Source organism: Silene latifolia, unplaced genomic scaffold (genome assembly GCF_048544455.1).
Source record: "Silene latifolia isolate original U9 population unplaced genomic scaffold, ASM4854445v1 scaffold_124, whole genome shotgun sequence".
Classification (NCBI taxonomy): domain Eukaryota; kingdom Viridiplantae; phylum Streptophyta; class Magnoliopsida; order Caryophyllales; family Caryophyllaceae; genus Silene; species Silene latifolia.
The window spans coordinates 138,985-151,038 of NW_027413129.1; the positions used below are offsets into that span (position 1 = coordinate 138,985).

The following is a 12,054-nucleotide window of genomic DNA, read 5'->3' on the forward strand; positions in this document are numbered from 1 at the left end:
ATTAGGAAGTCCTTTTACTGAACATATAATCCCGCCCGCCTCGATAGCGGCCTCTAATAATGATTATTAGGGAATCGTTCGTACTTGATATGTTGTCGATGTAATGCATCCAATGCAACACCCAACGTTTTGATCCTAACATGTGAATTTAAACTAAGTCAATGGACAAATAATTAGCACTTATTAATGTCGAATTAGGATTTAGAATTAATTACATGAGAAAAACGAATAAAACATCCATGATAAACACAAGGGTTTTTTGTCAGAAACTTCCTTTTATTTAGAGTTATTTGTGAACAACTACCTTTTATTTTATTTTTGGCTTTCAATTACCTTTCATTTATTCATTTTGTAAAAGACTACCAAAAATCCACTTCTGGCGAAAAAAAAGTCAACTTTCCGGCGTTGACTTACCATTTCATGTTGAATCTAACTCTTTACTTCATAACCTTAATAATCGACGATAAAGATTGATTAAACCCAACAATATTCACCTAAATTTGTCTATCTCTTACCTGAATCAAAGTCCTAATCATCGAAACAAAATCATCATTGATATTAATTATCTTAACAAGGTAAATAATTTTTCAACAACAATGATCTATTATGGTTTTATTGGCAAAATTAACTCCTAGTGTTAACTGTTCGAAAATAATCATAGATTCACTCTTAGGATCACTTGTGTGCTACTATTTCATTAGTTTTCTTATACCTACCATCTTACCCTGAAGAGAGAAAAAAAGTACTTTAATATGACTTAGATGGACAGTAGCTTGATGGATCATGAGTAGTCTATAAGGTTGTTGAAATGTAAGGGTGAAGGTAAAAGTGATAGTAAAGGTGACGACGGAGATGGAGATTGAGATGGTTGATACATTGGTATTGATTTCAACAAACTTTTGATAAGGTGTTGGGGATGGAGAGGAGCTTTTTCGGATTTTGTTGGGTGATCAAAGGGCGAAATATGGGTTATATGTGTGAAAAAGGAGAAAAGAGCAAGTCAACGCCGGAAAGTTGACTTTTTTTTGTCGGAAGTGGATTTTTGGTAGTCTTTCGTAAAATGAAGAAATAAAAGGTAGTTGAAAGCCAAAAATAAAATGAAAGGTAGTTGTTCACAAATGACCCTAAATAAAGGGTAGTTTCTGACAAAACACCCTAAATACAATAAATAAATAACGATAAATGAAATTACATTAAATTACAATGAATTAATTGATTTACGTCAAAAATATACTTAAGACGGACGATTTGAGAAAAAGAAAGAAAAATAAAATAAGGTTAGAAAATATGGACAGATTAAGGGTGATATTAGGCTAATAGTCATTAATTACGTAAATAAAGGATTAAGTCAAAGCAAGAACGGAAATTCAGAGACATAATTTATCCCGGAACTGGCGTAACACTGCTGCGTCCCTTGGAAAAGGCGCAGCTTTCACTGTGTTTGTTCCTGAGGTGAGTTCTGGCTGTGAAGTCAGAACTCAGAACTGCGAGTTTGTTAATTTTCATTGGTATGTTAATGATTGATTATCGATATTGGACTCAAGTGAAGGTGATTTAACATATTAATTACATACAAAACCGTCATGAAAGCAATAAAACGAATTAAAACGGGTTAAAACGGATTAAGAGCGAATCAAAACGAATTAGGACAAATAATAAAGACGGAAACGAGTTGAAAGATGTGACAAACTGGAAATAAGCGGTAAAAACATGTACAAAAGGCGAATTCCAGAAACTTGATATGAACAAATCGAGCTTCTAACATCCGGGTTTGATTTAATGGCGAAAACCCGCAAATATCGATTGTTAGGGATTTAAACCTTAAATAAAATATGATATTTATTAAGAATGTATTAAAACTTATTATATATGAAGGAAAAGGAAGAAAATAATAAAAGGAGGATAAAAGGAACGAAATAGCAGAGAACCAAGGAAGAAGAAGAAAAGTAGGAAATGCGGCAGCCTCTGGAAGAGGCGCATCAGTTGTCGCATTACTTCTCTAGGTCTGTTTGCTGCTGATTCGTAAAAACAGTGTAATAATAGGGTTTTTAGAGGTCGGTTTTAAATATATTTTTGACATAAATCTTACATTAATTGGTATAAAAATAAAATACAATAAAAAAGATGGGATTTACACCCTCAGACTTACTTGTTTGACGAAACCAGATTAACTAAGTTAACGTATAGTGATTGCTCCCTCGAATGTATGTAGAAAGTGCCCTCTTAGAGGATTTAGATTAAGTTGATTGATGTGTAGTGGTCAAATTGGCCGGTCATGCAACGTGACTGGAACTCAGAATGATCTGAGCTTACGTGGTCGATTGATCAAGCACGTACGCGTCGAATGCTTAGAGCACGGTCTTAGAATGCAAAGGGAGAAGAGAAGGGCGGACACTCGCGTGAAAAATATGTGGAACGAAGGTCCCTATTTATACTAAAAAATATGGAGAGTTATGGAATGACTCAAACTTTGGAAAGAATCACGGAATAATCTGAAAACTGGCAGAAAAGAGCTGGGGAAGAGACACAGCAGCTACTGCGATCCTTCGAAGAGGCGCAACATCTGCTGCGTCATTTCTCCAGAGGTTTCCTCCTACGGAAGAAAGAATTTCGCGTTTCTTTTAAGGAATTGCGGTGAATCTCTACTTCCTTATTTCGTAAAATAAGATTTATAGGATATATTTTATCAAAAGATATAATTTTAATTTATGGAATAAATATCCGAAATATTCTAGGACATTCCGACTCGGCATTTTAAACGGTTTCTTTAGAAAATGAAGCGGTTTTTGACCTAGACTCCAAATGAACTATAATTACTGTCAAAACAACCGTATTGGCGCATAGATGACGTCCAAGGGGTAGACACAAGTATTTGAGCTATCACTTGATGATAAACTTACGGACTATCATAAATCGTTCCATGTACCAAACATGCGGCCTAATTATCACTGGGTGGCTGGCGGGAGGTGCAAAAATGAGGTATCTACAGTGATCTAACCCCACCTCACACCACTTTCTACCACCCACTAATCCACCTGTATTGTCACAACCACCAATCGTCCATCTCAGCGAAAACCGGCTAACCAACTGTATGCAAACCCGTGCACAACCTCTCTCCATCACGTACCACTTTAAGTCGCCCTTGCCACAACGTTGATGCCCCCCCCCCCCACACACACACTCATCTGCACGGAAATTGTATTTTTTCTTTCATTTTTGGGTAAAATTTACTTCTAAATACTTAATTTAATTATAAGCTAGATCTACAAACATGTAGCAAGGATTTTGTGGGAATAAGTTCTACATTGTTATTATCAGTGAAAATAGAACCATATAACTACTCTTTGGACGAGATTATGGTGCGTATCGGAGACTCCCCGTCAATCGTCGACGGCGGTGTAAGCATGGCACAGAGATGGTAGATAGAATGGAGAAAGTTTAGTTTCTTTGTCAATACCCTCTCTTCCATTATCATTGATGAGTATTAATCAAATACATGCTCAACTTAATTGGAAAGTTGATGATGAATATCTTTGATTTGTATTATTCTTTAGATTGTGATATGTGAATATGATGATGAATACTCCGTATTAGTTTGAAAAAAGTTAATATTATGATTATAGGTAAATTATAATGTTTCTTTGTAGTATTTTTTATTCTTCTTTTATGACTACTACCTAAATCAATGATTAAATATTGGAGAAATGTACAAATTTAAGTTACAAATTTAGGTGAGATAAATTACAGTTGAAATGGAAGAGAGATATAAAACTTGGAAAAATTGGGTAAAGGAAGAAGATGAAGAATGGTGAAGGAGGAAACAAGAGGTAAAGAAAAAAGATGAAGACTAAAAGGAAGAAGATGAAGACTCAAAAAGGAGAGAAAAATTGGGCACAAAAAAAAACAACCAGTTGTAATAGGTTAACAAAATAACCAATTCTAATAAAAGTGGTGGGAGACATTAGTTTGATTTATTGGTATTTAAAATAGAGTGTGGAATATTTTAGGGTAATTTCACGGGAATAATCCAAACTATTACCCTTCTTCTCAAAATAATCTCAACTATATTTTAACTCATAATAAACCGAACATTGAATACCTTATTCTCAAAATAGTCTAGGTGACTGACTACTTGTTTAACAGGTCATTTCGACCAAACATAAAATTTACATATCTCCTTCTCCCTTCACCATTCACCAACCCAACCATCATTTTGCTACCAGATCTCAACACCAAGCTCTCATCACCGGTGACCACCACCTCACCATTATGGTCGGCGGTGCTAAAAGGAAGCAGAGGCACAATTGCAGCAAAGCTACGTTAATAAATCTAGATGCTGCCAATAACACTAATAATCATGGATTTCTGCCATTGTACCTTATATAGTTATATTAGTATTAGACCTAGATTCTGCTAATCTAACAGGTGAATGTCGAACAAAAATCAACACCAGTCATGACTTTTGCTATTGTAGTAATAACCATTACAATCTTCAACTATTCACTACTGATTTCTTTGTAAGGATTGATGGCATCAAAATTTCAGTGAGACAATCCCATAATTTGGGGATTTTATCAAACAAAAAAACCCTTAATTTCTGACTAGTGTTTGATTTTTCTGAGTACGGAGGAGCCATCAGCATAAAACCCACTTAAAATCACCATTCAATACAACAAATTCACCAAATAATCAACTCTAAACACACGCAAACCGTATCAAAATTAATTACTCCCAACACAAAGTAAAATCTCAACCTCTAACACACCTACCAAGATGAAATTCATGTCCACAATTGATGCTTAGCCCATGATCTCCCTCTCCAATTTTAATTCACGATAATGTGATATGTACAAAGAACAAAAATTCAGAAAACTAGGTGAGATTGTTGGGGGAAAAAATGGAGAAACGGGTTCTGGAAAACAAGAAAAGATGAAGATGAAATTAAAAATGGAAGGTATATGTTAGGTCGTCGACGATCGGTGATTCTGATGGCAGTGTTATGGTGGTGGTCCGATGAGGGGATAGTGGTGGCAGTAAAGGGGTCGAGAGAGGATGGTGGCAGCAGACTGGCAGTAGATGAGTGTCGATGAGAGACGAGGGTGGTGATAGGGATAATTTACAATTATTATTTTTGGTTACAATAATAATTTACAATTATTGATAATAATAATAATGCCATTTCATGCCAAATAAGCGCCACCTCATGCCACGTCATTGACAGGATAGACACTAACCTGAACAATAGGTTAACAATAGGTCAACAATTGAGTGAGTCTATTATGAGAATAACGTATTCAATGTTGGGTTTATTCTGAGTTAAAATGTAGTTGGGATTATTTTGAGAAGAGGGGTAATAGTTTGGATTATTCCCGTTAAATAACCAAATATTTTAAGCAACACACCTATAGTTCAGAGTATTCCTATCAATTAGTCCTAAAAAAACATGGTCATATTATTAAGCAAATGAAATCATTTTGACTGAAAATCAACTAATTTTGTATGTAGAAAGTAACTATAAAATCGACTAAAATTACATCAAATAAAGATTATAAAATAGGAGAAAGAAATTGGACTATAATTAGAGGGATAGTTAACCAAAAATCATAAAACAAGTCACAAATCTCACGATAATTCACCAGGGTGAAATGAAATGTCTAATTACCTTAAAAATAGCAAATGACTTCCTAAAATCATGAAAATTGGTGACAATTAAGTTTAATGTGGGATCTAAAACTGAGTAAAATTTGGTGAGATTTAAGTGAGTCTAAATATTTTTAATTTGCTCTGCTAACAGACTCTTCTGACAGATGGAATGAAATTGTTCTAAGTGACTGCGAAATTGATAGAACCTTACTCAAAGCTCAAAACCAATGAGAAAAGGGTGTGAATTAGGCTCCAGCACACAGTAAAGATCCTTAATTCACCCTCCCAACATTAAGCAAATGAGTAATCTCAAGTGCACAACCAAGAGATGTGGTTTTCAGAAACAATGTTTCAGAAAATCTGAGTTTTAATCAAAGTATCATGTGTTTCTCATTGATGATACTATGGATGTGGGAAATCGATATATCCACGAGGTGCTTTGAAAAGGATTCGCCACCAAATTTAAGGAAATTCGGAAACCATTTAGAGAAAAAGGTCCGTGTGTGGGTACGTGTTAGGAAGCCCGTTAATAAGACACCTAACCTCGCTCGTCGCAATGACAACCTCTACTTAGAAAAATAATGGCTAGTCGAATGAATTGTATTTGTTGAGGTGCAAACAATTTTTTAACCCTAACATGTGAATCCCGTTCTATGTCAACTTAATGCAATTAAATCGTCGAGTAATTAAGTTTAGCTTGTGAGTTCATTAGCTATTCTAGCAAAGCAAACAATAAAGAGAAGGAAAGAGATACTCTTACTCTTTAAGATAAGATAGACTCAACAAACATTAGTGGTTATATTATAAATATACAACATAAATTATAAATAATATAAATTAAAATTTAGAATTAGTTAAACGAATAAAAATAAAATTAAATAAATATTGTCAAATAAGAAAAGCACACAAAAACATATTCTGGATAGGCCCGTGCACGCATTTGCATTCTCGGGAATGTCGAAATTGGTCAAATAAGACTCGTGCACTACACGGATTTTGCATAAAAACAATATTAATGGCGAAATAAATACTAAATCAATGAAATAAACTACGAAAATCAACCTAAATTAAAATTATAAATTATAAGTTTGGAAAATCATCACAAATTAACTTTTACATGGATAAAAATAAATAAATACAAATTAGATCTAATAATATGCTACATAATTAAACAATTAAACGAAACATGTGAAAAATCATAAGAACGACTAAAACATGGCAAATCTAATAATAATTTCATTCAAATTAAATTAAACATCAATAACTTCCAACTGATAATTAAAATTATCGACATGCCAAAAATTATTCGTAATTAGTCATTAAAACATGCCAAATTTGTTATAATTAATCATATGATACAAATCTAATCTAATAGAAAATAGAAACACACACAAGGGCCATACGCTGTAGGAAATCTTGGCTTGGAATAAGTGTATTCTTTGTAAATGGATTTGGGAGATTGAGAGACATTCTGCTAGCTCTTGGGTGGTTTGGAACTACACTTACAATATTAAAAGAGATGAGTTTTGGACCATGGATGTCAAAACTTATCACTCTGAGAGCTGGAGAAGTATCTTAAAGGTGTGTGATGAGTTACTGGATAAAACTGGGAATGTTGCTAATGCCAAAGCTCTCCTGCAAAGTTGTATCAAGCATGGCAAGCTTCAATTAGCAATGATGTATGATCAGTTCTGACAGAAAGGGGTCAAAGTCAGATGGGCAAATGCTATTTGGAATAGAGCAGTTCTACCAAAACACAGCTTTATTGTGACTCTGGCTATGCAAAGCAGGTTGGCTACTATTGATCAACTCACTAATAGGGGTATGTACCTGATAAATAGGTGCATTTTGTGCAAAGCTGCTTTAGAAACCCATCAACATCTTTTTTTTTCGCCCATATCTTTGCAAATGACTTGGCAAAGCCTTTTGTTATGGATGAAGATAACAGGCCGCACTATGAACTTGAGAAATGAAATAAAATGGATAGCCGGTAAGCCTATGAGGAGACATTGGAAAGCTCAGTAGTTCATGAGTTGTTTAACTGCTATGGTCTATAGTATATGGGAAGAACGTAATCTCAGAATTTTTCAAGGAGTAGAGCATGACATACCTTACATAATTAGGCGAGTACAATACCTAGTTAGTGTAAGATTAATTCATGTAACTCATTCTTCTCATAAGGATGAGATAGTTTAGCTTTTTAATGTTTAAAGGTCTAAGTTATTGGTTATACTTTGTAAGATTTTGCCTATTATTCCCTATAATGGATGAATAAGATGGCTTGCCTTTCTTGCAAAAAAAAAGTACTAATCAGGACGTTTAATCTTGTGCGAGACTATTTTTATGCTTACAAGAAAATCGTTGAGTCTATTATTGAATGAGAAATATGATATTTTGTCGACTTAATTCTAAATATGCACCCGTTTCATCTATATTTTGTAAATTTCTAAAAAGAGATGACATGTGTTTTCCTAATTTCTATACAAAAATATACAATGAGGCATTGTGACCATAGTCTCGGGTTCGTATTCCAAAGGATGTTTAGTTGTTCACTAGTCTTGTTGTGTGCTAATTGTTCATGTTGTTTGCTAGATTAGACTCGAACAAATGACATTATAGGTCATTTTTTTGCAACATGCATCATATCTTGAGCATAGTGAAATAAGCGATTTGCGTGGAGTAATTTTGAGGTTCAAGAATTCATTGAAATGATGTTGAATCCTACCTTTTGGCTTTCTCAATTTTTCGGAATCCTACTTTTTTGAACTGCTAGATACACTCCTTCAGTTGGCTACATACACTTTTTTGAACTGCTAGATACACTCCTTCAGTTGGCTACATACACTTTTTTGGACTACTAGTTACACTCCTTCAGTTAGCTACATGCACTTTAGCCAGTCACTAGAATCACTTTACTCACTGAACCTGAGCATTCAAGCACGTCAGCCCATCTCCCCATCGAACACAACGTATACACTAACAATACGCCCATCAAAACAATATCACGAAATTTTTCATTTGTTCAGCAAAGCAAGGGTAACACCCTCTATACTCCACGAGTCCATAGTCAGTAAAAAAAAAAACAAAAAAAAAACAGTAGCCTAATACATAATTAAAAAAAAAAAAGTTGAAGTTCATACAAAACCAGTCTTACATGAACCAAATAAACCAAAAACCCACTTAAATCAGTTTCAAGTGAGTACCATAACATTACAAAGCATAACACAGACTTTTGAGTGACATCTACAAATCCCACTGAAATCAGTTTCAAGGGAGTCGACTCGGGCAATTTCTACTATCATGGTTACTCATTTCATTGCAAGCACGACATTTCCTCAGAGGCTTTGCATTTTCCAAGACTGCCTTTTCCTTGTTTGATGTTATCCTCTTTCCCGATCCCTTATTCTTGCACTTTTCTGGTGGTAGAACAATAGCTTCAGTTGGTATTTTTGACCTAAGAAGCATTTCAATCTCATCTTTCTTATCTTTTGATTTCCCAAACTTAACTGAAATAATCAACTTTTCATCGAAACTCCGGAGCAATTGAAATAGCGCATCATAATGTTCCTCATTATCCTCAACAAGTAAGACTGCATTAAATACCTCCGACCATAATTCACTTATATTGTTCTGGCGGCTTTCGATTGACACACAATCAGCTAGGACAGATGTTCCAACAACATTATAAAGAGGGTAGGAGGTTCCAGATTTGCTCCATCTAAGTGCTAAATACTCTTTAGGTATATAATCAAATACCCTATCCTTCAACACCCATAAAACGTGCCTACAGAGTATCCCGATTCTTTCAAACATCTTACAAGAACAAGAAAACTTATTATCACTTAAATCAACTTTGTATTCCTTGTCTTTTTCACGGTCAATTATTGAAATATGATCATTATCAGAACCAGTTGTGTTTGGTGATGGTAAATGGCCACAAGTATAACATGCAACTTGGACTTCTACTTGGAAAATATAAAATATGACGATTGTGTAAAATTCAGATGCTTGCTTTTCTAAAAGGAGAAGGGTTGTCAATTTTGGATAACAGTTCTTATCATTAGCCATTACCTTAGAATATTTCTATCTCTGATCATCCATTGCTGTTTAGAAACGCATCCAAAACTCGACGAGTATGACATGTGGGTTGGTGAAGTTTCCAAAGAAGCTATTTTCAGACTCTGGCCTTGATGTTGTGCGCAAAATCCCGCCCAAATATGTGTCTCTAATGTAAGCAGGAATTCAAAGAGCACGGTGCTTAAACATTTTCTTCAACCACTTGTTATCACAAAGCTCATATGAGGAAATTATTGAATTCCATTTCGATTCAAATTCTTCTGGAGTGATCTCTACATCCCAAACAACTGAGTTTATTTCCTTCAAAAAGGTTGTGTCTTGGGAAATCGATGGACCAACCTTGTCAGGAAACTTCTTCATTATATGCCACAGACACAGTCGGTGGCATGTTTTGTCACCAAACACACCTTCAACAGCTTTTTTGATGCCTCTACATTGATCAGTTATTATAGTAATAGGATAGCGATCACCCATAGAAGTTACAAAATTTTGAAACAAACACGAAAATGATTCTGCATTTTCGTTTCGTATCAAACCCGCTGTAAAAATAATGCAACCTTTATGGTTATCAACACCCATGAAAGGGACAAACACCACTTTCTATTGGTTGAAGTTATAAGTGGCATCAACAGAAACAACATCACCAAAAAGGGCATAATTTTTAAGTGATATTGGATCTGCCCAGAAAAGCTTAGTTATTCTGCTTTGATCATCCACATCAAAGTCAAAATAGAAAGATGGAGACATAGCCTTTTTTTGCATGAAGTTCTCTATTAACATCTTGGCATCATATTCTTTGATGTATTTCTTAACATCCCTTGAAATTTTTTGAAATCTTTTAAAGAAGCACCCACATTTTTGTATCCCTTCACATACTGTTAGAACATCCTAAATGTTTGCACCGGACCATGGTTTACATGGGTATTGTCCATTATCATTTTTTTTGTGAACCAAGTTTAAATCCCTACACGGTCTCAGATGTATCATAGTTGCTGGTGTATTCATAGCATGTGAGTGAAGCTCAATAAAATCATAAATCTCATATTCACCCGTCTGAATTCTTCTAAATCAAACTTTAGCCTGACAACCAATTCGCGTAAGGGTCCTCTTCCTTTTTGTACCCTTGTGATTACTTTTGCCTTGTTTATTACACACACACACTACTTGTGTGTAATAACCCCATCAAGCAATTTTGTTGAGTCTAACCTTGTAAAAAACCCACAAACCTTGGCATATTCCTCGTAAAAATGTATGCCTTCTTACAAAGTTGCAAATTTCATCCACAATGCTGGTTTTAATTCTGCTGAGCGTCTCGGCAATCCCACTATTGGATTATCAAAAACAACTTCTGGGGTGGCTACAACAACAAAAAAAAAACAAAAGAAAATGATTGTAATTTTATCCGTCATAACCTACTCAAGCTTATTAGACAATACAATTATTAATAACAAGCTACAATTTAATACCTGGTACATTGTTCGAAGAAAGTTCATGCGGTGCATTAGTGACAAGTAACTGATCTCCTTGTGAATTACTTGAAGACGACTGGACATTAGTAACTTGTACAATGTCTGCACATAAAATCAATATCTGAGCTAAGGGAAATAACTCAGTTTACATCATAAGCATGAAGAGAGGAATCAAACAGAATCCCGGAATCCCTTCGCCTCTCTTTCGCTTTTATTTTTCTAACTAAACAGAATCCCGAAATCAAAACAAGGCCTTAACATCTAAGTCGATGAATACGGAAACTCAGTTTAACTTCAATTACAAGGATCATCCCCCACTTAGACAAGGGCAAACAAAGATGATATTGAAATCACTGACTAACCTAAGTAATACTCCCTCCATCTTCACAATCATACATTATTTCATATTGGCAGAAACACATCTTCAACTACCTGGATACACATAACTTTTAAAAGCAACTTATTTGGAGTCTCAATTAGCAGCAAAAACAAAATAAGGTATCGTAATACATTAATCCCCTACCTCCCTCCAAATTAAATGTAAAAAACGTTGGTTTAAAGACACATTCTTACATCTACATACATACACATATTTAACTTCTGCCATAACCGAATCTTCTTCTTCAATTATTACCATCTAAAATAAAAAAAAATCATTCTTGTTAGATTATTACCAAAATCAGATGGTTTTATCAACAAAAAAACTCTAATTTTTCGATCACAATAATGTTAATCAACTTATGAACGAACAAATCTACAATCAAAATGACAAAATACCATCACAAATCAAAAATCAGCAAAACCTAATTGTTTCGAGTTCAAATTGTTAAGTAAACCCTAATTTTTCGAATTGCATTTGTTTCGA

General features: G+C 34.5%; 1 protein-coding gene across 1 annotated transcript; it reads right to left on the reverse strand.

The window, feature by feature from the left end:
* Positions 1-8,910: 8,910 nt before the first annotated feature.
* Positions 8,911-9,711, reverse strand: LOC141637621 (protein FAR1-RELATED SEQUENCE 4-like). The gene has a single exon (XM_074447095.1). The coding sequence runs from the start codon at positions 9,709-9,711 to the stop codon at positions 8,911-8,913; it is 801 nt and encodes a 266-aa protein (XP_074303196.1).
* Between the last annotated feature and the right edge of the window lie 2,343 nt (positions 9,712-12,054).

What these genes read in the sequence shown, in the direction of transcription:
- LOC141637621 (XM_074447095.1), bottom strand. Translation starts at nt 9,711, where the DNA reads ATGGCTAATGATAAGAACTGTTATCCAAAATTGACAACCCTTCTCCTT.